The following is a 27,230-nucleotide window of genomic DNA, read 5'->3' as shown; positions in this document are numbered from 1 at the left end:
TGTACTTCAAATTCAATGTAAATATTGCGCTATGTGGAGTTATCAGTAAATATTATCAGATGAAATTATTTAAATATTGTTCTAGTAATACAAAGTTCCTGAAAACTGAAAAAAAAAAAAACCCAAACCCACAAAAACCCAGAAATTACCTTGTTTGTGTAGTTTCAATAAACTGCACTGGGAAACTGTCCTGTATTACTAGCACTCTAGGAAAAAAAAAAAAACAACAAACAACAACAAAACCCCAAAAAGCAGACCCAAAAGCCAAAACCAAAATGCCCCACAAATCACGGTTGTCAGTATTTTGAGTCATTTTACTGAAATCCTGCACAAACAGTTGTACTACCTTCTTTCCTCTGGCACATTCACTTCATTCTTTTGTCACCTGTTCTATCAGCAGAGGATAATAATAACTTTTTTTCCCCTCCAAACAAGATCTGCTTTAACTGAAATCCTCCAAGCTGCTACACACACTCAGTGGAAATAAGGCCTGGCCTAATCACTTTTCCTCCTTGCTCAGTGACAAATGCAGCAGAGAGTACCACCACCTCTGGAGGCTCTGCTCAGCCAGAGCTCTAAACCAGTCCAGGGCTTCTTTTTTACTTGTAGATGTCAAAAGCAAGTTTCCTGTTTTCTAGGGGCTTTGGCCAAAAATCTAATCATGAACACATGCATGGAAGTGGAAGCCATTAGTGTTAGGAAATTAAGTCATTGAACTATGAGGGGAAAAAAGTTTGAAGTAGACATTTACTGGAATTTAAAAATCATTATTTGAAATACAGCAGCTAGCTCTCTCTGAAATTGTGTGTGTGACTGGACTAACACAACCATTTTGAAAACACTATCAAAACTTTTTAAAAGCATGAATGCTGGCACATTCCCCAAATAATTATAGCTGAATATAGGACTGGAGAACACGTTTACTTCAGCATCCCTGTACAGACAATGGGGAGAGAAAAGCAGCTCCAGAGGGTGAATTGTTCATAAAACACACAGAGGTGCATATCTCTCACCATTGACTATCTAAAGGAACTTCAAATAATTCATTTACAGGAGCCTCTGCTAAGTGCTTTAAGAAACATGGGATTCATCTGGACTAATGAGCAAGAGGATCTCTAGTTTCATGAGTTAAAAAAAGTTCAGGGGGCAGGATATAAAGTCGTTCAGCATTAGTGTGGACCAGATACAGGATTTTGGATGACTTTTCAATAGCACTGCAATAGAGAAGGAACACTGAAGCAAAAAATTAAAGACAAACTAGCTTAATGTGCATGGACTTAGACATCTAGGATCTTATTAATCCAATTGTTCCTGAAGTCAATGTCAATCTTTTTCAGAATAGAGACAATTTTAAAAGGGAGAAAAGAAAAATAGTAATTTTCTTGATATTACAAAGACTGGAATTTTAAATGTGAGCATCCAATGAGAGCAAATATTCTCAGTCCTGTTGAAAGGTTTCAATGTTTTTTTCATATGAAAGAAAGGTAACAGAATGAAGAAAGGAGTGTGCATTTGAAGCGGTGATGTTACAATCACCAAAGATGACCTTGGTCATGCATTTATTCTTTTGAGAATGGAAAGCCTACTTGCCTTAATCATCACATCACCATGGATCCATTACTGTTGTGGAACATACATTGGCTTAGCTGTCTGTTAAGTTCTATATCTGTTCAGTACTGAGTAAAACTACTCTGACTGGGGAGGTGATCCTGGTAAGAAGGCCTGGAGCAGAAGAAAGAGAAAAAAACAGTTTTAATTTTGAATTAATTGCTTGTAAAATCAAGTAAATGAAACTATTTCTCTTCTTACTAAAGCCAAATAAATTGTATGTAGGTCACAGTACTCTGACATAAACCTGGAATCTGCAGGTTTTGCGCATAAACTAACCTATTAAATTTGTCTTCACCTCATTGTGGCTAATTTAATTCCCATTTTTTTCAAGATAGTTATATCCATTTGCCATGAGTTGTCTTACATTAAGGCACTTCTTGGAGCAAAGCATGCTAACAAATTCTCCCATGTCTATTATAGAGTCTCAAGTGTCAGAGACTGGGATATGACATAGTTGATATTTCTAGTACAATGATTTGTCAGTCCGTATGTTTCAATGCTGATATTTGTAATTAGGTTTCAGAACTGGGCCAGATCACAATTTGTATCTTCTGGTTTGGCCAGGTTGTAGACAGAAAGAACAGAAAAGTCCCTGGTCTGTTAATTAAGAACTGCACGTAATACAGAGCTGAGCGTGGCAATGACCTGTTCTTAAACAGATGACTAATCAGCCTTCATTATCATGCCTTCTTATTCCTAACCACCATTTTCACCAAGGCAGAACTATACCAGTATTACAAAGATTTTTGATTCAAAACAATCCATGCATCAAAAATTGATCAGGAAACACGGTGGATCTTCCTTTTATTCTATATCTCTGATGTTTAATTCACTGCAAATTAAGCAGTGAATTTAAAGGAGGACAAATTGCCAGACAAATGCTACCCTGAGTAGGCTGATCTTTACAATACGTATTAGAATTAGAAAAAAGGTCGACTGCAGCCAGAAAGAGTGTTTTAGAAGTTTTTAAAGTGAAAAACACAATGTTCACAAATACCAGAAATTCATTAGAAAAGAATCACGTTGGTTTAAAAGCTGCTGTTTTCAAGTGTAGAATATTTATAAGATCTCAAAGCCCTTAGTTAAGATGCATTCAGAAGCATATACTAAAATTTATGAAATTATTCTATTTTTTCTTTTGCAGAAAGCAAATGTCTTTAAGCATATTACAGTTAAGTCTAATCCATTCTTTAGCCAAGATCACCTAATGATTCTTCTCAAACACTGGTTAGACCACTGTTTATCATGAAAAGATATTAAAATTTGCTATCCAAACTTCTTGCTTAGTGTCATATCTAAGATAAACCCTAATTGGATGAATTTATTGTAATTTATATTACTTGCACATTTGACTGTGATTGTTGAAGTTTATTAATTTTCCGTGAACACTTTTGTCATTAAAAATATGTAGTGCTGTGGAAAAAGAACAGAATATGCACGCATATGAATGAAAATCTGTTTATTTGAAGTTTAAAATATATTTAAGAAATATTTTTGAAATCCCTATCAAATATTTATATAGAACTTTCAAAGTTTAATAAAATGAAGCGAGACTTAAAAACAGAGTCACTGAATGCAAAAAGAAAAAATAATTCTATAGACCCAGCTAATACTTTGAAAATACATTTTCAAAATGTTCATAAAATCCTGTCTCTCTTCAGCACATAGCAATCTGTGGGATAATGTTCATGATCATGGGATTCCTATCCCTCCTGTGTTATTGTATTCTCCAAAGGAATAAGGGAAGCAAGCTCAGACCTTTGCCATGAAACACTTCAGTTACGACAGCTGAACTTTATCCCAGGCAGAACAAACTTTTGACAAAGAGTTCTCGCGGAAATGTTGAACATCTATCTTCATGAATGGTATACAGGATAAATGATCCAAGTGATCTTATTTCAAGAAGCACTTTGTGAGTGTTAACTAGAGAATTCAGAGCTTAATCCAGCTTCTTACCATATATTCAACATAAAGATTTAACTTAATCTGGTGTTATAGATGAAAATTTAAATATGCCAGACTCAGGAAATTCAAAATGCAGGTTCTCACAGCTGCTGGCTTTGAGCCCCTTTGCAGAGATGTACAATTTTATTAGAACAATGCTGTGAGTATATGCTGCTGTGGCTACAATGCAGTTAAGTGACAGTTGCTGTGAAAAACATAAATTTCAATTTCCTGACTTCTGCACACTGTTCACATCCTCTTGAATTAACATAAATATTTGTAATGAATATAATATTTGGCATTCCACACTGAATTGTTTTGGCTTTTGGAAAAACAGATGATTTTTCATTGGAAAGCACATATGTAATCTACCAACTACTGACTCAGTTTAATGAAGTGCTGTATTTTAAATGTACTTCAAATCTTTAAAGATATTAATAGCTGATATTTTCAGTTCACGGTTTGTATGTTTTGTCTATCACAAAATGTCTAAAAAGGCAACATATTCAAAACTTCAACTGAAACCCCTGGGGGAGGGAGGACTGGTTGAAATGGGAAAAAAATGTTTTCTGATCATTTGCTCCTCTCTATTCCCTCCACAGGGCCTAAAGAGTTTCCAGCACAGCTTTGTACCAGTACGATTTGTATTTGCTTACTTTGAGATACTGCATTGCTGGTTGAAGACTCACATAATTTATGAAACTTAACTGAATGTTTTTGACTATTCTGGTGAATACAGAGAGGGAAGTTTATGATAAGGAACAGCTGCAAGGGTCTACAACGCATAAAGATCAATCACCCTAATACTAGAGATGTGAGTCACCGGAGTGCTGATAAATATGATTAACTATTTCCTAGACCACATCACCTGAGATTAGGTCAAAGTAATACAGACCGGCTGTTCCATGATCCCCTGACCCCAACTGTCATTGCTGCAATTAATATGGACCAGCCAAACAGGACCACCTAGGATTTTAATGAGTCAAGCTTTAGACAAATGCCTGCTCTTTGCTACATCTGTGAGGTCTTTCCCATCTCAGTGTCTTAAAGAAAGAAGATATAAAGTTACCTAAAACTATTATTTCATCACTTTTCTTCAAATAAATCAGATTTATTAAAAAATTGTAACACATCTATCTGGATATTTATAAAGTGCTCTCCACAATGCTGTGTGCTCAAGTCTGAACTGAAAGACGCAGCTGGAGGTTTGCACCAACATACATGCATACACAGTCTCCTCCTCAGAGGAGAGCATATTTGTTCTTTCTTGGCAGGAGGCAGGTGGGGGGGCAAGTGGTTACTGAGCTAGTTTGATATTGGCGACACCTGAGTTCAATTCCCTGCTCCATCACAGACCAATGTGGTCTGTAACTTATGAGAAACTGTCTCAGCTGTAAAGCATGGTGCACTGGTATGAAATTAAGCTTTAAATATATAACTTGTCCCTGTAGCTGGCTAACTGCAAAGTATAAAGCTTATATGTATACCAGTTTAAAGCAAGACTGCATATCTTTGTTTTCACAAAGTATCATGAATTACAAATATGACTCATTCCATGACTCTCAATACAGGAATAGTAGTTCTGTTCTGTTTTGCAAAGCTGCTGTAAAAATATACTTCAAAAACAGTGAGGTATTTAGATAGCATGGGGTGGACACTTAAAAAAATTATAAAATACATTGCTACTCTAACACTTGCAAGGTAGCCAGAGGAAGTCCACTGATTTGTGTCCTTAGCAAAGATTTGTCTTCAAAGCAGGTCTGAAAAACATGAAGAAAAAGGTTTTTTTTTTCTCTTACTTCTAGAAATATTAAAAACAAGTCTTTACCCTGACCCATAACTACAATATGAAAATAATGTGGTTGCAAAGGGACAAAGAGTATTTAAAAAAGTTTAGCACATAGGCTGGACTAAATCACAAAGATATGTTATCTCCCCACATCACAGAAAAGCTTGAATCCATATATTCAGATTGTCCCACTTACAGTCCTTCTGAAAGCAAGAATTATTTTCCAGCTCTACAATTAAAATAATTCAACAGTTGCTGAATTAAACTGAAATAGGAAGTGGCTTTTCTTTAGAAGTTTTGGAGCAGCTTCCTGAAGATGTATTGTGTTTTGCTTTCATAATGCCTGAGACCTAACCCTAACATCACAAATGTTACTGAAGACTCTTGTTAGTCATGATCAGTAATACAGGAAAAAGCTAAATCCTTCTTTGTGCTGTATGCTGCCAAGTTGGCTATAGTATGCTCATTGAAACAAAAAATCTTTAACAAATAAATAATATTTTCTTGTAGCAGTGCAACTGACCCCTATGCACCACAGCATCATTCCTCTGCAAGTGCAGCATTCCATCATGTTTTTGGTATTAGGGATATATATTTATAGATACACACTTGTTGATTCAGGTGCTTTATCAGATTTTAACCATTTTTTTTCTAAGTGACTAAGAAGAACTTTTTAAACAAAAGTTATTCAGAATCAGGTTAAAAATTGAACAAAAAGAAATTTGAGATCCTAAGATGAAGTATTTAGCAACCTTTTCTTCACCTCTAATGTCTTACTACACAGCTCTGCTGAAACTATCAAGGTATAGTGACACTGGTAGGTACCCTGAAGACCAGATTTTCTGATTGTCCACAGACATTCACATACCAAGTTCCAGCTCCTACAACCTAGAGAAAGGAAACTGCCTGACTCAGGGGTACAGCTACTAAGAGAAGGAGTAGAGCAGCCTGTATCAGGAGCTAACGTTTTGTCATTGTTCTTTCTGTACATACGTGCCCTGGTACCCTGCAGAATCTCACCAAAGAAGGCCTATTCTTTGCCTTATTGGCTGAGCCTCCAGGTGAAGATTGGAGTTGCTCCAGTAACTGTTGTACAGAGAATGATATGGAGCAAATTTCCCCTTGAGGATAAACACTATATTCAAAATGGTATTTCTGACGATTCATTCTAGGCAGAAGGAACAGATTCTTTCTAAGACTGTCTTTAACGCCAAGTACCTATCTCAAAACCAAACGGACACATGGGATTGGTGCAGGCAATGGTATCTCTGTAGCTCAGAACATGTTTTATATCCTAGTAATGGCCGGTCTTATTCTGCTTTTCTCTCTGTCTCTGTGGTGCAGAGCTGCAGATAGTCCTATTACCCATTCACAAATGGTACAGCTATTAGGAAAAATGAAGAAAAGGAATGTAGGGGTGTGAATGCACTGCACAGCTGGAATTGGTCACTGATGAACACCAGAGGTTTGAGAGACATGATGACATCAGGTACATGGCTGTGCATGATGCTTGTCATCAATGCATGCTGCAGCAGGTCAATGTCATCTCAGGATCTGATGATACTGGTTGCCATTCCAGCACTATCTCTGTCTGGAAAAGGTGTAGCCACCTTAAAATACTTCTTGAAATGTAGGTTGTTCTTGCTTTAGGTGACAACTAAAAGGCACGTCCCAAAATCATAAATTCAGATTATTTAGTGCATGGAAAATTCTCTAGGCTCTATAGGCTTCTTTTTATGCTTCTTTCTCTAGGAGGTGAGATCCTTAAAGTATTCTCAAGTCTACAATTGGATCTTTGTGCTCACAAAGAATCCAGTGAAGCTCTTTGCTAGTCTTGCTACCTATGCAAAATCAATTAGAGATCTGGGTTCTATACTTGGAATATAAAAATATTTATTTTTTGGTTTTAAAAGACAAAATGGTTTATACGTGGTTAGAAAGATATACACATCCAAGACCTTCATACTCACAAAGACGACCATCTTAAGTTGTCTATTTTTCTCTCCTACTTCTGGAGGTAGCAGAAAATTCTTGATAACAAGTTCTTGAGAAATGAGAAACAAATCTGCCTTAGACCTCTAGAAGAGAGATTTCAGAGACAAATATATTATCATGTCTTTATAACATAGACCCAGAATTTTAGCATGGCAATTTCTTGTTGAACCTAATAATGTATAGTACAAAATGTATATCTTTTAGAAAATGATCCGCTCGTGTTGGGAAGACATCCACATATGAATTTCTCCACTTTCTTTGAGAGACTCCAAAGGCAAAGATGAAAAAATGTGCCTTATTTCTATAAGTTTGATTTCAACTTTTAGTTTTTTTCTGAAAAATCTTTTATTCTTGATAATATTTAGCATGATCAAGATCAGATTACTTATGTTTATTTTTATATTCTCCTGTTTGTCTACCTATACTTCTATCTAATTTCACATTGTTATATGCTCTTATATCCCTGAAAGACATTATTCTAATTAAGTTATTTTTAAGACTCTCTTCACATGCTTCATTGTGTCAAGATCCATTAAATTTAAGCATAATCAAACACAGTTAATCTGTTTGAAATGTCTTCCTACTCTATCTTACCACTTCCTTGTTTATATAACCCAGGATGACAATGCTGCAGCATTGTGTAAGGCTTCATGTTGAGAAGTTTGTCTATTATGACAAGGAAAAGATACACCTTTTTTTTTCCCTGTGCCTAAATTGTGGTTTAAATGAAAAGGCATTTTCTTTTATTACTTAAGGAACTATTCAGCAATTAAGTCTTTTTTATGTGCAGTTATTTTTCCTATCTTGGAGTAAGGCACAGGAACAGAGGTTTTGTTTCCTGGGCGTATTTAGTTCTACGAGGTTATCCTAAATAAACATATGATGCAATTAGTCTAAGAGTGAACTTTCATTAAGTTCTTTACAAGGCCTGTATGGAACAACTTTTAGTGTTTGTATATATGTAGTATGAGGTTACATGGTTTACCCAGCTTTTATTTGTTGCATATGAATATGAAATGAAATGTTTCCTAATTTGAATTTCAAACTGAAAAGCTATGATAAGATGAAGTTAAGATTGCAAGACAGTGACTGTAAATGAAAGGAAAATATAGTACTAATTATCTTAAAACCCAGCCTGCTGAATTGTTAAGGTTAATTTTTAAATCCAAACATTTTCAAGTAAGAAACTGCGATACGCAATTGTAGTACTCTTTGCAATAAATTCCTTTCCTGTGAATCTTCACTCTTTCCATTTTTACCTTTCTCTCTCCTGCAGATTCCTTGGGATCCCCTGCACCACTCAATTCCTTCATCCCCTCCCCTCCTGTGTAAAATACTAGGTTCCCCCATAGTGTTATTCTTAGCTCTGGCTTTTCAGTTTCATGCAGTGAAACCAAAGCAGCAGCAGTAACCAACTCCAATAAACATTAAAAGATCAATGACAATTTAGGTAAGAAATCTATTGATTCCCTGTTCCTATGGGCAGTCGCTCTTAACTCATTAAATCATTAAAAGTAAGGAAGCTCACACAAAAGAATAGAGGAGTGGTGTTTGTCGATTGTCTTATATCTATTGTCTCAGTAACCCCACATAACTATTACCTGGGCCTGTATGTGGTCTTAGTATTCATGCAGCAATCATTAAATAATTTAGGTTAACCATAATTTAATTTATTCAAATTATATTGTACACCAAATTTTGTGGATAGAAATATCAAACCACATATAAGTATGGTAAAACTAGTCATAGTGGGACTAACTGGTCTGACAAGTTCAGTTAGCATCTTTTTAAATACCAGAGCAGAAAGTCAGTAGTCATTTCATAAATATCTAGCTCCTAGATACTTTTCTAGTTCAATTTTAAAACTGCCTGTAAACCTGTATCCTTTCCATACTATCAGACATTGCCTAGATCACAAATAAGACTCTGCCATCCTTACTTACCCTTGGCCACTGTGAATGTTCTCTACTTTGACGTGTCCCATAAGCTTTGGAGACAACTGTTGATGGATAGTTAACAACTTATACCTCTTTCTTTAGGCTGTATCTGCTCACAGAAATAGTATGACACCCATTCCTACAGGTCAAAATCACGCATAAATTACAACATATGCATCTGATTCTGCATGGGCAGTACTCTCATTCCCAGAACCTGGATTGTTTTTTGAACTGCCAAAGAATTTCAGTGGAAATGACATGGAGGCCTGGACAGCAGCCACAAAAATATTAGTGTTAAGTAACAATATAACAGGTTCCTGATGTGTAAAAGAACAAAGTTGGTAAATTGGTTATGCCTGTATGTATTAATAAGTGAACAGTACTTCAAGAACTTTGCTATAATAAAACCCAAATTTAACTAAAATACAGTGTGTGTATATATATATGATTTTCAGTAGCATACATATTTTACTAACTGAATTATCAATCGAGTTTCAAGAAAATTACCAAAATATAGCGAACATACTAGCTGCTTGTTGAAAATTATCCCCAGCTAAGTCGTGAAAATCATACAATCATTTCTGAAGAGGAAACAGCTGTTACATACTATTACAAAGTCTGACTCTCAGACCTAGAAATTTCAGGTCACTGCAGCCCAGAATTCTGTAGAATTGTACGACAGTGACATTCAAGAGACTGTTTAGTGAAATGTGCTATGTAAGCGATAAAAAAGTGTCCTTCACACAGAATACACTATTCAGAAATCATTTAAGAAATAGCATTAAGAAATTTCTGAATAAAACCTGTGCTATGTCTTCCTTTAAGGTACAATGACTACTTCATTTCCAGTATCCTCAGAAAGGAAGCATGTCTCTCAGATAGCAGTTTTAAGCAGCAATGACCGCCTTGTCCCAGAAGTACCATGCTCCCAAGAACCAGAGAGCTAGAGAGGACAATTTGGACAAACATACACAAGCAATGCCAAGATACTTGTGCTTATCTGAATGGATCTGTTATTCTATCATCAAGCCATAACAAACATCCTCAAAGCATACTTTGGGATAAATGGTGCCTGTCCTATCCCAGAATTTTTCAAGTATAGTGAGGTCAGTTTGGAGCACAGAGGAAAAAGCTATCAAAAAAACTCTTCCCTCCCAAACCAGCACACTTTTTGCTCAAAGGAAAGAAACAGAGTATGCAGATGTTTGACATAAGAAAGCTTTATCCTGCAATCTTTCAGATCCTATTTTAATGATAATCTGCCTTGTACGTCCATGGTCAGTTTGCCCAGAGATAGGCTTACACAGGCAGAAAACAGTTTTGCCAGCCTTTAACTTCCATTCCCAAGATATTAAAAAACCAAAAAATCTGATTTTTTTGTGATCCATTTACAAAAAATACCACATTGAGTTGTCTCAGATTTTTAAACTTGAGTTTTGAATTTTTAAGTTTAATGTTTTCAAACTTTTTGTCCTAATTATCTAAAACATTTAGCTGAAAGTCATGGAAGATAATACTCCAAAACTTTCCTTTTAGAAATGCTGAAGCAATTTCAACAATTGGAAGCATTAAAAAAAACCCCAAAACCAAAACCACAACCACAAACAAAACAATTTAGGAAATTTACTGACAGTATTCACATCAACCATTTAGATCTTAAAATGTTATAATTTACCCATGGAAATAAGTAGCTCATCAGAAAATTCCTAACCAGTTCTACAGCTAACATCTGCTTCTTCTCTCCAAATAAATACCTAGGAGCTTATCTCTAAAATTATTTTGCCAGTATTTCAGATATCAGCTCCATTTAACTTACCAGTTCAGCCCGTAGCACAATACTGATCCCAGATTCAATGACATTTGTATTTGCAACTCTAGTGTCCTTTTACTTTCCATCACAGTCTCCACATTTCTTCCCCAAATTTCATTCCATTGTACCTACCAGCCTGCTTTTCTCTCTCATCTTGGTCAAGAACCAAAGAACTTCCTCCCCAATGGTGTCAGCTTCAGGATAGAAGTTACGGGAGCATGCAGTCTGCTTTAAACATCATTTCAGCATCTGAAAATGGCAGAAAGGAAAAATGGTTTCACTTTTGTAGACCTGTGTTTAATGACATACGTTTTGCTGCTTAGTAAGAATGCATATACCAGAGTCTGTATTCAACTGTAGCAACAGGAAAACTTCATATATTCTTAACATAAACAGATTTGGCTGAAACTTCAGTGTTAAAATCTAAGTCTATATAAAGAGTATGTAAACCACATCTAGATGCGAGAGCTACTCCTTGTAAAATCTGATGTTTCTGCTCAAGTTTGTTAGTTGGAATAGACAATACATTATCTGCATTTTGCAGATCATAATATAATGAAAAGTAACTTCTGGAAATACTGATCCACTGCCAACAGAAAAGATACGTTAGATAATGCTGTCATCCATAATGCCTTTTTTTCAAGCAGGTGGTTAGCGCAGTGACATTGTTAGTAACAATGAAAAAAATAAACCTAGTAGGTGTTTAGAAGTTATAGAGTAGATCATTTTTTTGAACAGTGTCTGATAAACCTAGCATATCATGTTATTTAAACATCTCACTGAAGCAATCACAAAATGATAAATACTAGCCTTTGAAGATTAGTGGACAGGTGTGATACTGGAAGATTCAAAGTAGAAAAAAAGTATTTAGGGCATGACTGATTTGTGAAAGTAGTCTAGAACAATTAAAAAAATGTAAACACTGGAACACAACAGTGAAATCAGTATCAGGCCAGCACTGATTTGTTGTAAAAGACAAATCATGCCAAACTAATCCAATTCCTCCTATTACAGAGCATAAGCAATAGGTGTGATGTATTTTGACTGATGAATTTTTTGACACAGTCTCATAAACCATTCTTCTGAGCAAACAGAGCAAATCAGGCTGGGAATAAAATATTATAAAATCGACACAAAACTAGTCGGGTAATAACACCCAAAAATGGGTGTGATGGAATTCCATGGGATTCTGCACTTCATCCCATTTTATTCAATCCTTTACTAATGACCTGAATAATGACTATACCTTTTAAAATTGTGGATTATACAAAAAGCAGATCACAAGAAGTACTTGTGATTCAAATTCAAATGATCTGGGCAAATTCATGTTAACGGCGTGGAAAACAGGAGGCGTTTCTATACAGGTATGTGTAATGAAGGATGCTTGTGCAGGAATAATCAACTTCAGATATACAGAAATAGGAACAAAGTAATTACTTAGCAGGAAGAGATCTGGAGTTTATAATGGACCGTGCTCTGGATGCAAGTCAACACGCCAAGAAGCTGGACTGTTTGAAAAAATGGCATTGGGATGCCTGATCAAAGCAGTAGGCCTGGAGGTGTGTGTGGTTCAGGAACGTGTGAGATGAGGGAAACAAAATTTTTAGTGGTAGAATGCAAAAATGGGTATCAGCCTGATTCAGCAACAAACAGTGTCTTTGCCTACTTTTACATTTGATCTGTTGTTGCAGGTTGAGGAGGTAAATTTTCAAGGATGAAAAGCTGTTGTTGTCTTCAGCAGTGGCTTGGAGAAGACCCTCTTCCAGAGGCTCCTGCAGTGCACAGAAGAACCTACGGAGTTCAGCAGAGGTGAACAAGTGGAAGTGACCTAAGGAACAAAGGGTTTATGCCAACTTACTTTCTTCCTGGACAGATGATGCCTTCCTTCTGAGGTAGAAAAGATACACTTCTTTCAAGGAAGAAAGAAAGATTACTATCTTTACATCCTTGAATTTGTGTGTGCTGTCACAGACAACAAAATCTGCCTGCCTTTTTTGTATCCCATTAAGAACACAACTAACGGACAAAGTCCATCAGCTTCCACTCTGACCTTGGGAAACAAAGAAGTTACCACTGTACTGAGTCCAAAAGCTTGTCTGTCAGTAAACTCTCAGTCTGAATTTGAAAACATTAAAAAGGTTATCTGTCACTTTCTTTGCTTATTCGTTCTAATGACTAATTATTCTTATGGTTAAAATTTGAGTTTTTTTTCCAGTCTCACTTTCTATCCAGCTTCCAGGGATTGCTGCTTCTTACTTCTTTCTCTGCTTTAGTCCTATTATTTTCTCCTTGCCAAGATACACTATACTACCGAGTATACTGCCAAGCAACCTATTTTTCCAAAATATTGATCCCAGAACTGGATATGATATTCCACTATCTGTTTCACAAAACCACTAGTAATCACCTCATCATAATCACCTGTGTTCTACTCTATGTAAATGTATCAGAACTAAATTTTAGGTCAATGATTTTGACCTAAAACCTAACACCATCTGTGTCAAAGAAACTGCCTTATGGAATATTCTCCATTGTTTAGGCATATCCTGCATTATTCTTTCCTAGGTGTTTGATCTCACATTTTTTAATTTAAAACATATGCACCATATAATTGATTGTGTTAAAGAGCAGAAAGATAAATGGATTGCTGGCTGTTCAAAAAGGACCAGTTACATCACAGATGGAGAAAAGCAGAAAGCAATAAAAACTTCATGAAGGGGATGATTCTTATTCCCAACGAATAGAACGGAATTCCGTCTATACAACGCAGTATGCTGAAAGAAAAGAAGGTAACAGTTTCAGTGCAGGGTCAAGTGTACAATACATGAGAACATACACAGACCACTATTCACCCTTCATACTGTAGTGATACAGAGTAATTAGAAGCAACATTACAGCAACTATACCTTGGGGGCAGCTGGAAAAGGTTTGCGTAATGTGATGTTACAGTGAAATCCTCTGCTGACTGCCCGCTTCCTTGACATAGCTAAATGCATAAACTGTGTAGCCACATGCAGCAAACTCATTTTTTTCCCTGCAAGTTCATGTGGCAATTCAGGTACTGCTTAATTAATCTGTCCAGGCAGTGAAACCTAAACTTACAGAGGTTTTTCCAACTGTGCATGCATAGGTTGGCTCAACCAGGCATGCACACTGTATCAGGTCACAGGGAAGAGAGCAGACTGCTGTGGACAGTCTTTTCCCCTCCCTGGTGTCAGCACAATAATTCTCCCATCTGGAAGGATCATGAAATAGATGACATTTCAGTCAGTACAACAGGCCACGTTGTACTCAGGATCACATCATGTGATTTCACCGAATCCTGTTATAAATAGCATTTGTATATGACTGGCTGACAGTGTTGAAGAAGTCCTGTCCTCATCTATTCCAATTACAAAGGTGTAGTCATCATGACCAATACACTAATCAAACACCTCAGCAACCTACAACATTTAAAGAATACTGTAATCTTTCTTTTTGAAGAAAAACTTGTGCCCATGTTGGCACAGAGGATGTGGATCTGTGGGTGAGTCACAACCTATGAGCTATATTGCTAGATTTCACATAGATGAGAAAACCAATGATATATAATTCTCAGCATTGCTACTCCTCTTTGGTTATTTGAAGAGTTGCAGAAGAGGTTTAACACAGTGTGTAGTAGCTAAGGTCATATACAGCTGTCATTTTTCCGCTCTTTCCCTTGAAAGCAAATGCCATCATGTGACTCATGTTGTGAGATGCTCAACTGTGTGACCCTATAATTAAATATGGCAAGGGCAGGAGAGAGGGGGACAACTCACCACCCCTATTGCCATCAGAGCCACATCTGCTTTTGCCACAGTAAGCTGTAAGGAAGAGGCACTCTGAGAGTAGTTGATTACACTTATGACCCTTTAGTGCCTTTAAGGATCACATGAAGAATGAAGCAAGGCTGTAGGATCTTCTAATATGCTTCTTTCAACAGGGGAGAAGTAGGAACTACAGCACGCAGAAAAAAAAAAACCAAAACCCAACCTACCACTGGCTACCTGATGTGGCTCTGGCCTTGTTATTTGCATTTGAACTTATGACAGCCATACAGGGATGGCACCTGGACCTCACATGTCCTTCCTGTGACAGATTCACATATAGACATCATTGTCCTCCTGTGCCGATTCCTGGCTGGGCCATGGGATCATTGGAAGCTTGCAGTAGTTATAATGCCTCAGCAGGCTTTGACCTAGGAGTATAAATGTGCATGTTCCAAAATAGCCAAGCACTAAGATGTCTAGTATACGGGGAGCTGGTAGGAAACAGGCCATCACAATGCTAACCAGCATATCCAGGGTAGACTACTGTACTGAAATTGATTCATTCCTAAGGAAATACTGCTACAAAAGCAAAATTAAGTATGATTTTCAACATCAAAGCCAAAGAATATGGCTGAAGATGATTATTACTCCTCATGTGATAACAAAAAGTCAAAGTGAGACCAGTAACCACCTCATCCTAGAGTGCTGACATTTTCAGCAGATTTGGTAGTCTGTAGAAGATGCAGATTAAAATACAACAATTTCAAAAGAAAATTCACCAAAGAATAAGCGGATTAAAAAATTATATAGACAGTAAGGTGCTGTGTGTGTGCAAATCCCAGGTGGGGAACAAGCTGACAATAGTAGAATGGGTCCTAATAAGACAACTGATCAAAATGAAACAACACTGCAGCTGTACATTTGGTCCAAAAAGCAGTTTGTAAAGAAACAGGTTCTAAATTTGATCGACTACTGTACTTGAAAACATACATTTTTTACTGCCATCCTTACAGGTGCCATATATACAGCTTAACGGTGTCTCTGTTAGCACCTAAAATATTTACGGTTCATGTTTCCATTGCCTTCGCACATTTCCAAGCGGAGATTAGGGATGGACTTTCTAGATTAAACGTTGCCTGCCATCGGTGCTGCCCGCGCAAACCGAGGGGGCTTGCACCGATCCTGAGAGCTGGGTAGAGCAACTCCTCCTGGTTTTAGGTGGCAGGGAGCTCCACCTTAGCACAGACTGTACCTGCAACTGGAAGCTGTTTTAGAGAAGTGATGGGTGCGAGCCGTCCCTTGTTTCTTCCCCAAAACCCAAAAGGGAGGAGGCGGCACGGTGCTGACCGGAGCGACCGGCTGGGGCCAGGCCGAGGAGCCGGGGGCCAGGCCGGAGCTCCCGCTCCTCTGGCACTTCTTTCCGTCCTCGGCGGCAGCTACCGCCACCCTGCCGGGGAGAGGCCACCGTGCTGACTGCCAGCGAGGGAAAAACCCGACTCTCCTCAGGCTCTGCCTCCACCTGCGGCCCGGGAGGACGGGGCGAGGCGGGATGAAGGCGGCTTTGAGGTACTGCCCAGCGGGGGTATCGGGGAAGGGGAGGCTCTCCCCCCCCCAGCACGGCAGCCCACTGACTGGGCCGGGTGGGGAGACCCGAGACGGCCGAGGCGAAGCTCCGCCGCGGGGAGGACCACCCGGCCCCGGTGGGCTGAGCGCCCCGGGGGTCGCGGCGCCGAGGTGGGCCAGTGTCGCCTGTCGGGACGCGGCCGCCGTTTGGTGGCGGCGCGGCGCGGCCCGGCCCAGTTGGGCGGCGGGCCCGTCCCGGCGGAGGGCGCGGCCCGTCCCGCCCCCACACAGCGCCAACAGCCGGAGCGGCGGCAGCACCTCGGCGGCGCTGGGCCGCGCTCCCCCCTCGCCCTGCGCGTCTCTCTCGCCGCCTTTTCCTGTCTGCATCCTCCCCGCTCCTCCGCCCCCCCCCCCCCCCCGCCATTTTCACCCGGGAGGAGCTCGGCGGGACTTCGCTGAAACTTTGCGGGGGAACTCGCCCGGCGCCTCCGGGGCGGCCGCAAACTTTCTGCCGCGGCGCCCACCTCTCCCCCTCCGTCCCTGACCCCTGGGCTCCGGCGGCGGCTCCGGCGGGAAGTTTTCGATGAGCGCCCCTCCGCTGATCCGGCCGCCCAGCCCGCTGCCGCCGCCGGGGGCTGCTGCTGCCGGCGGCGGCGTCGCTTTCCACCTCCAGATCGGGCTGAGCCGGGAGCCGGTGCTGCTGCTGCAGGACTCCTCGGGGGAGTTCAGCCTCGCCCACGTCCGGGAAATGGCTTGCTCCATCGTCGACCAGAAGGTGAGAAGAACCCCCGCAACCGAGCCCCCTCCAGCCGCTGCCCGCGGGCGCTGTTGGTGGCTCTGAACTTTCCTCTCCCGGCGGCTCGGCTCCGGGGCTGAGGAAACCGATCGCAACTTTCCTGCGCCTTTCCTCCGCCGCCGGCCCGGCTTCCCTCCCCGCTGCCGCCCGCTCTTCCTCTGCCCCCCCCGCCCCCCCCCCAGGGCCCCGGTGCCGAGGCGGCTCCGTGCGGGATGCTCGCATGCGAGCTTGCCTTTTATTTTGTTGGCAATGGCTGCAATTAGCTGTACTAATAGCTGTTATTAAAAACAAACCCCAGCCGGATCTCTCTGCCTGCTTTTTAATGCTGCGGAAGGGGGGGGGGGAGGCAGAAACCTGTCAGCTGTGATGGCAGCGCGGCGTCCTGGGGCAGTTTGCGCCTTGTCCCGGCCTCTGCTGGGAGAGGAAACTTTCCACTAAAAAAAAAAAAAGCAGCAACAAGGAAAAACCAGCCCCGAGAGCCCAGGATTCAAAGCGGCTTCGCACGCCTTTCCCCGTGCAGGTCAGCCCGACGGAGCCGTGAGCCGGGGGTCACCGCAACGCCCCCGGCCCGGCCCGGCCCGGCCCTGCCCTGCCCGCCCGGGGGACGCGGCCAGGCGGCGGGGGTGGGCGCCGCGCCGGCGGCGGAGCGGGGCGCGGGGTGCCAGCCCCGGCAGCTGGCAGGTGGCCCCGGCGCAGGAGGGGACCGATTCAGCCCTCGCTGGCAGCTGCGGCGGGCGGCGGTGGGTCACTGGGCGGCAGGGTGGCGAGCGCCGGCCGGCTGCCGCCGTGGCCCTGGGGAGCAAAGGTGGCACCGCCTGCCCGGCTGGCACTCGCCGCTGCTCCTCTGAAACGGTAGCATCGCTAGGCACGGTGCGCCGGGAGCCTGGTAAAATTCGCGCAAGACGCTGAAATCCACCTCGCTTGCGTCTGAACCTCTGCTGTCCTTCGCCTTTTCCCATTTCTGTGTTGTAGCAATCATGCTGTATGCTAAGTTTTACTTTCTCAGTGTTTCTTGTGTGAAAGACCCACATAAAAGTATCATAGTGATTGGAAAGGCTAAAAAAGAAAAGGCTAAATATTCAGGATGGCTATAATGGAAAAAGTTGGTCTTTTTTTCCCCCCTTGTTTTTACTGAGGTAAAATAATTTCAGGCAGGGATTTTTTTTTTTTTTTTTATTGATAGCTTTGCCTTACGTCTGTTTGTACATCCCATCAACCTGAACTTCATTAAGTAGCGCAATTTTCTTTTTTTTGGAGAGCAAATAATGAAGTGTTTTCAAAAAAGTATGAAATATGCATCTTCATTTCTAAATTTTGTATTTTTCTTAGTTTAAGAAATGGTTACCTGCTTTATTAAATTTAGTTCTGAAGAAAGGTGTACCCTTTTGTTTAACATTATCATATTTGCTTTCAAAGCTAGGCCAAAACTTACTTGGTCACATACATGTCAGAAACAACTTAAATACTTTTAATATTTCACCATTCATAAGTTACTGTGCTAGCAATAATGGAAATGTTAAGATTTTTGCGTGCATTGTTTATATCTCTGTGCTTGAGTAGTTTATTCATTTCATGGGTTTATTATAAACTTGAGTCTAATCCTAATTTCCTAACAATGTACCGTTGTCTAAAGAAAACTAAGTGGGTTGGCTTGTGCTCAGAGTCAGACTTGTTTGACTAAGTAGTGACATAAAAATTTTGAATGCTTTAATTTGTTGCAGTTTCCTGACTACATAAAAGGGAGAATCATTTAGCTGCTTCTCCACAGAGCACACTTGAATGAGGAACTTTCTTCTAGCCACAGTTTCTCAGAGCCCAAATGTCTGCTTTTCCAAGGCTGTTGAGAAGGAAGTGGCTCAAAGAAAGGGAAGACTGGAAGAAAGATAGGCTTTGTTTTTTTGGTTTTGGGTTTTTTTTAATCTTTTCAGGTGGTGGCCTTTACCTCCTCCTCTCTGCAGATTAATTTGTATGTTATTTAGTCCTCAGAATCTCTGTTTTAAGCTTAAACCTGCAAGTAAGTCTCTACATGACTTCACTAACACATCGTTTCACTAAATGACGAGATGGTTTGCATATACAAAGTTACTCTGCATACTGGCAGAGATCCTCTTTGCAAAAAAATTATGTGGTATCTAGAACTGTTACGAGGTAAATTTGTGTCTTGTAGATTCATGATTTTCTCTTTTCCTGAAATGATTTGGAGGATTGCTTACTCTTTATTTTATGAGAAAGATGTATTTGCTTATCGCAATCAAGCAGAAGACTGTACTGTAAACAACATTTTATTGAACTCTCACACTATTTTCAAATTTCTTTGGGCCTGTAAAGTAGTGGCCTACCAGGTAACAATTTTGTCCCAAAGTCTCTGTTTGGTCTGGATTGTTTAAGCAGTATAGAAGGATGAGAAAATGTGATTTTGTTTTTCTTTTTGGCTGTCATGTTAGACTGTTAAAATCAACTCTGTCTCTGTGGTGTGCTGTTAAATATTTAAGCAGTCCTCTTGTACGCAACTTTATTTTTAGGATTGTGCCGAATTCTCTTCAGTATCAGTGTCAGATGATCTGTTTACAGAGAGCCTCTTCCATGGTAATGTGGGTATACCCAAGTCAAGATATTTATGACCCTTATTCTGCACAGATTTATATACCAATGTAATTTAGTGCTAATTTATGTTAAATTGAACTAAGTTTCTCAAAGTGTGCAGAGTGGAGGATATATAGGCCTGAGTAGGATGTTAATGTAGAGGGGATGTGTGTGTGTGTATGTATTCGAGTATGCATGTGTGTATGTTTGTATAAAACCACCATATGTCTATATCTTTATATGGTGGTTTTATATATAAATATAATATACACGTGCATGCACATATATAAAACTGTTATTGCTCCATATAAATTAGGAGTTTATATTTAGATATAAACATGTATTTGCATATATTTACACTAGCATCTGAAGTGCAAAGGTTAGGTTCTCTAATTTTGGTAGAGAGTATAATTACATTAATAATCTCATGTATATGATGTGAAAAATGGAATGAGCAAAGTGTGTATTTTTCTGCATTGTCCCTGAGAGGCATTCTTTCAGGAATTTCATCCTGAGATAGTTGGTATGTTCCAGTTTCAGGCATAAATTCAAACACATTTAAATCTGTTAAGAACTGCTCTAAAGACAATGAAATTTGATTTCTTCGAGCTTGTGTGTTTGGCTTGTCTTTCTTCAAACCAGTGACATGAAAACCTTGAGACTTGTTCATGTGAGGTTATTTTTTTCTTCAATTGAAATGGAATTTTAGCATTTGAATGATGATGTGGTTGACAAGAAATGAGGATCAACTGCAAAATGTGTGTCAGTGTTTGACTTCTAGGCTGACTCCCCCACAAGAACAGTGGGAGGATATTGTAAAATACAGTCTTTGTTTTCTGAAGATAAATAGTTTGAATTATTGACCTTTTGGGGTTAGCTGCACACAATACAACCACTTCTCTAGGGCAAAAGTGTAATGTGAAGCACACTAAGTAGGAATGTGGCATATTTTTAATTGTCTGGAATGACCACATTACCAAAGACTTTTTCTTTTTACTAGGAAAAGACAAAGAAAGGAATCTTTATACAAATTTTTATACAAATTCATACAATTTTAATCCAAAGGGGAAACTGGTTATTATTTATATTTCTTGTTTGTTGAAATTCTTTGTCATCGTTCTACCTCACATATGATGTGTTGGGCTATTGTAGTGGCATTGCCAAGTTTTGAAAACTTTGAGTTCTCAAGTAAATATATGATGCCATGTTGTTAGACTTGAGAATTTTATAAAATAGTCCTTAGGTCAGCCATTAAGATCAGATGTTGGCTAGGCCTTCAGCATTTGAAGGCACAGAAGTTGCAAGGACTAGGAGACACAGACAAGAAATACAAGAAACAAAATTTGATCTGCATAGGCCGTGTGTAGTTCAGACTGATTTATAAAAATAGTGTAAATGGTTTACTAGTTTGGATAATTCTGAAATTTCACACTAGGAAAAAAAGGTAATAAACAGAAAGTAGGCCATTGCAGGAAGGGGAAAGGACAAAAAGAAAAGTAACAAAAAGGCGGTTCAAGTGGCATACTGCACCTGGAATACTGTGCCCACATTCATCTTTAGGTAAGGTATTCAGCGATAAATTAGGAAAATTGTTACAAATCAAACCAAGAGCCTTTTTTAAAATATTCTTGTACCTAATCCATCCAGGAGAATTGAACCAAACATGTTCAGGAACAGGTATGCATCCACTTGTGCTTCTGGTTGACCTTGGTATGGGAAATCTAACTTATTTTTAAATAAATAAAATAGGAAAACAAAAATAAGCTTAGTTTTGTTTTCTCAAGCTGGGGTCTCTAAAGCTGTGGTCTGAGCGAAGAAAGGAGCTTTTCTAAAGGTTGGCATGAAAATATGCTTAACCTTTTCTGCAATGGTTTCAAACAGCCATGGAAAACATATGGGGTTTATTTATATGGATAATGTATTTCTTCCTCCTTCCCCCCCAAACAAACAAACAAAAAACCCCAAACCTACAAACCAAACTTTTCCTAAAATAAACAAAGAACCTGGTGGTAATGAAATAATTTCCTTTGGAGTAGGATAGGGACTCGGGGTAAACAGTATACTAGAAAGAAAGATTTTTAGCCTCAGGATAAACAGAGAAACTGTGACAGGTTTTTACCATGCTGACCAAAGCTCATGTACCTTCAATCAAACACACAGATGTGGGCATTTCATATATTCACTACACTTTTGGCTGTCATTACAGTCTTTGTATGTTCTGGAACAGTTAGTACAGATGTGCTGTTTGTTTATCTGTTAAAAGTTACATTCTCAGGGAGTCTTTAACTGGTGTACACTAGTAACAAAATGTTAAACTTTCTTCCCTAAAGTGAGTCTTTCTCTGCATGGAATGCTTCCCTCTGCCTGTGCTGTGAAAACACCAAGTTGTTAAATTTTATTTGAGGAATGTGAGGTGCCTTGTCATTATGCATATAAACATATTCCAAAGTGAAAGTACTTTTCTAGTAATCTAACTCTTATAAACTCAAGTGAGACTTTCAATGTTTACCGTTTAATCTTTTATTGACTTTACATATATTATTCTCCACCCTGGAGACTGTAAGCAGTGTATGTAACGGTAGTTTGTAGATTAGTTAAAATTATTTTTGGAGCATGTGTGAGAAAACACTAGGAAAAGCATAACTTTGAGGAAAGGGAGTCAGTCTGAGTTTGTTTAAATAAACTGTGGGGTTTTTAAGAAATGCTAAATTTGTTATCTATCCTGTCAGTGATCCAAGTAAGGAAGATTGGTCTAATTCCACAAACTTATCTAGAACATGTGAGAAATTCCTTGCCAAAGATTAAAGGCTATCGAATGAATTCTCACAGAATAAGAAACAAGATGGAGCTTTAGATAGAGGACAGGCTTGTAACCCAAGCAATTGGCATTTTAATTTTTAAAGGAATTATAAAAGGAGTCTTGTGTTGAGCTTGTGTTAGTCCTATTGATGGTATTCATCAATAGGACCCCAGGGAATATATATATTTCCATAATGATTTAAAAAAAAGTAGATGATGAATAAGCATACGAGATGCTTCTCTCATTGCCAATGAGATGAAGCTCTATTGCCAGAGAAAGGATGAAATTTATTAATGAAGTTGCAGCATTTCCCAGACAGAAGTCTATATGTGGACATCGTATGATAATGCATTTGAAATATCTGAGGTCTGACTGTCTGTCGAAAACAAGACTTCCTGGGCATAAACCATGCAGATGACCTGAGAATGCACAGTAAGCCCCGAGTGTCCTGAAGGTGTGGTGGGTTTACTGCTTGTACGCAGGTAATCTGTGCTGTGGATTATGTGTGAAACACCGGGTATGTGTGAAATACCTGTATGGATTTGTGCAGACTTTGTCCACAGGTATTTTCATGTGATTTCTGGAAATACCTCACAAACATCCAAAACCATTTGCTCCTCTTATCTAGATTTTTTGGGTTTTTTTAACGTGTTTGGAGAAATCTAGCTGTATGGTTACTGTGTGTGTTGTACTGTGGTTACCTGCAAGGAAACAAGCACACTTCTTGAAGTCTGTGTATTGTTACTTTGGTTTCTTACTTTTACTGTACTTTGTATATGAAACTATTTTGATTAAAAGCTCTTGCGAAGTGTGAAATTAAAAGTTACAAATGATAAAGGCAAATTAAGTACAGTGAGACTGTTGTCTATCTCCAGTAATCTGTGATAAGCACATGTAGTGTTTGTATTTTTTTTTTTTAATTACTTTTGTACAATGCTATAGGCCATCACTAACTTCTTGATTTGATTAAACCTCCCCATACAACTGTGTTGCTGTATATGCATCTTAGTCAGTGCTAGCAATTGACTTGTATTTGGCTCTTGCTGCTTGGAGGAGGACTTCTTCAAATTGTCTTCTGGAGCTACTATATGCTTCTTGCATAATGTCAAGTTGTCAGTTTTGGGATAGATTTGAAATCTGCTTTAGGGTGTGTTCCAGTAAAATACTTGTTTCATTTTTCAGTGTCAGACTTCAGCGTCTCTTACAGAGGGTAGAGGTTCTGCTAGAAAGGCTGCCTGAATTTTGTTGTTATGTCTCTAACTCCAAAAGAATGTGGGTTATATGAGAATAAAAAAAAAGTCCCCATTTTGTTGAGACATCTTTTACCCCATCTTTGACAGTGATCTTTTCCATACATGTTATGTTCATTGTGCTTTATCACTTTGTGAGAGGAGACTTTTGATGCAATGCCTTTCTATGCTTGGCTGGTGGGGCCCTCGCTGGGGTAAGCTTGGATGCCCAGCATGAACTTCAGTGCTCTGCCCAGACATCACCTTTGTTCACATTCTTCTGGCTTGTGGTGTCCCTGTGAATGTCTGGGATTTTGCAGATCAAACCAGATTTCTTTCACAGGCTTTCAACTTTCTTCTTCCTCATACAAGACTTGTAGTACTGCTAAATGATCTCTTGCTTTTGGGGACTTCTTTCATTTTAAAATATTTCTATTCATGTAACGGTCGAAGATGATGACAGACTTGATGTCACTCAAAAACTGTGAGTAAGATTAAAATAACTTGTACATACCTCTCTCTGAACTCTGAACTGAAGTATGCACTTCAAGTCAGCTACTTCATGAAGCAGATCTTGGCTTTCTAAATCCTCTTCTAGCTTTATCTGCTGGAACAACGTGCCAAGGTTAGAAAGGTAGTGTAGGGTACCACACTATAATATAGAGGTAATAGTGCGGACATATTACAGTGGTATATGCATAGACATAAAGTTAGACATAAATTTCAGTGTATATCGCTGTCTTTTGCTTTCTTTTCCTCTATGTATTTGTGGGCTCCTTTGCTTGTTCGTTGTAATTCCGTTTTCTTCAGCTGAGGAAAACTTGGTCAAGAGGTAAGCTTTCACTTATCCCACCATGCAAAATGTATAATGGTATTTTGATTGTCTGTCTTAAGCTATAGTTTGCCGTGTGTACCTCTTCTGCAGTCAGAATCAGCTCAGAAACAGTGTTATGACATTAAAGCTAGAACATAGTTGGTTATTTTGATTAAAATTTATCAAATATAAAATTTTATTCTTCTTTTTGAAAGAAAGAAACATGAATGTACTTCATCTAGTCTGGATGTTGGCTGTTTCCTAAGAGAAGGAAAGAGGCATTTAGAGGCTTTTACTAGTGGTTGGCATAAAAAGGTCTTTCCAATGTAATTTTAAGCACAAGGTATGCAAGGAGAAGCTGCAAACCATGACCACAGTTGCCAGCTCTAAACCTCTATCTCGTACACTTTAACAGAACCATATCTGAACATGTCCTGTGCAGTCTGAAAGCATGTTCTGTTTCTTCTCTCTTCAAGTTATAAAAAAAAGTCAACCTTGAGAAATACTTTTAAATACTTTTTTTTTTTTCCAAGTGTTAGAAATAGTTTTTGTTAGCATCTTGTCAGTTGCAAAAGCGCAGGCAAGGCACAGCTGGGACTGGGAGCAACATTCTGGCTAGGAGGCAATTTGCCTAAAAGATGCTTGTCCTTAAAAAAAGCAGCTTTCATATTGCCTTATCTTTTTCCTACCACCTGAGAAATCCTTTTACATAAAAATAGAAATTACTAATGTATGTGGACCATAATGGTAAAGTATACCATGGGCTCCCTCTTTGCAGCACCATAAATTATGTAACTTATGTCTTCGTGTAATGTATGGATGCTAGGCTAGGGTCTGTATTCAGACTGAAACAGTCCTGAAAGCCCCATAGATCCTTGGGCCACAAAGGGTTGTTTATGTGATTTAAACTTTTTAAATTGTGATTTTGATCCATGGGGTGGGGTGAAGGAAACCCCACTATAATAAGGAGGACAGTATGATCTATCAACACTGTTTTCAGTCTAGCTGTAATAACTTTCACATTTTGCTCTGAAGTTCGGTCCCCCTCTGCATCAGTTTTAAAGGGTTGCATTACAGGTTTGCTGTCTGTTTACATGATGTGACTCTAGGTGTGCTACTGTTGTAAGTGCTGGTCTTATCTGTCTGAGGATTTCATATTGCCACCCAAAATCAACTACATCTAGGAAAGTGGGAAAATTGTACACTAAAATAATAAAATGCAGCCTTTCAGATACTTGCAATATGTGTGAATGCATGCATTTGTTCTGGTACCTTTATTATACTTACCTCTAAAAAGCAGGTATACAGCAAAATATGTAGAATATGAGTAGGAGTCTGTCCAGTTCCAAACCCACATAGTTTTCACTGTGTTTCTTCCCAAAGAGTTGGCTATCCTATGCAAAAAATTTAGGGGGAAAAAAAAAAAAAGTGGAGTGAAAATTGAAACAATCTGGGAAGAGTCTGTGTGTGTGTTTGTGTGGGGGTGGAGGGGATTAGATTAAGGGAGAGGATCTCTTGATTCTAGACTCTGTGTTTTTATCCTCATTTCCCAGGGAAAATGAAACTTTGCTGTCTATATGTTATCCTTCTCATATAACAGTAAGTCTGCTGGCCTGCTTGTCACAAGAAGCTTGGTAAGTCATTGTGACAGAAAGAGTTCAGGTAACCAGCTAACAGATTGTTAGGCAGAAAATATGGTAAAATGAGACAATTTGGAAAATAAATATCTGTGCTCTACATCTAGAAACATATCTCTAGTCTATCTTCAGTCTGTGTTTGTGGTCATGTTTTTGTTTTCATGCCATCTGAACTTGACCCGGAGAATGACACATCTTCAAACCTACAAACAAGTGTCAGTGTTTTGACTTTCAGTTCTTAATCTAGGTTAAATGATCATCCAATGTAAACCTCCTCTTTCTCCCTTCCATTTGATTTCTTTTATTTGGCAACTGTCACAGAACCAAGGCGGTTCTGAGCTGTATTCTGGTGCTGAATTAGTTCTTGATGTGAACTAAACATGTTCTTTAAGGGGAGTTACAAAGGTTATAACCTATAACCTAAAAACTCTTCTAGCTGGTGACAGTGGGTGAAACAAAGAGCAATAACGGCAAATTATGGTTTGAAAGAGATTCAGATTTGACATTAGCAAAAACTTCTTTGCTAGGAGAATAGTGCAGTACTGGAACAGGTACCCAGAAAGGTGGTGGAAACTTCTTCCTTTGTTTTTGGGCTTGGGTAAACAAAACCTTGTGTTGGAGATTGACACATTGTAAGTGAAAAGTCAGACTGGGTAACTTCCAGAGGTTCCAATGTTTCTGTGACTGTCAAAGTATACAGTTCGGCATGACCAATAATTAAACTACCAATCAAGATAAAGTAGCGACATTCCCCTGTAAGACACAGCTAAAATGAGTTCAGGAGTTGACACAACCTATATATGGATTTAATCAATCTGTATTTTTCTCTTCATGCTCTGTGTTATATCTATAGCCTCTTGTTTGTCTCTCATTGGAAAAAAAATTAAAATTATAAACCTTGATAGTAGTATGTTTGTAAAAGGCATTAACT

General features: G+C 39.2%; 1 protein-coding gene across 2 annotated transcripts in view; it reads left to right on the top strand.

Moving 5' to 3' along the window:
- The first annotated feature begins 17,023 nt into the window (after nt 1–17,023).
- The window catches only part of PRKD1 (protein kinase D1), a 141,630-nt gene continuing 131,423 nt past the window's right edge, over nt 17,024–27,230 (top strand). For both annotated transcript variants that reach the window (XM_075711836.1, XM_075711837.1), the window contains exon 1: nt 17,024–17,215. In XM_075711836.1, coding sequence (XP_075567951.1) covers nt 17,024–17,215 — 192 coding nt within the window. The remainder of the gene's footprint in view (nt 17,216–27,230) is intronic.

This window comes from Pelecanus crispus, chromosome 6, assembly GCF_030463565.1.
Source record: "Pelecanus crispus isolate bPelCri1 chromosome 6, bPelCri1.pri, whole genome shotgun sequence".
In the NCBI taxonomy this organism is placed as follows: domain Eukaryota; kingdom Metazoa; phylum Chordata; class Aves; order Pelecaniformes; family Pelecanidae; genus Pelecanus; species Pelecanus crispus.
The sequence above is the reverse complement of the archived record's forward strand: the minus strand, read 5'-3'. Positions and strand labels throughout refer to the sequence as shown.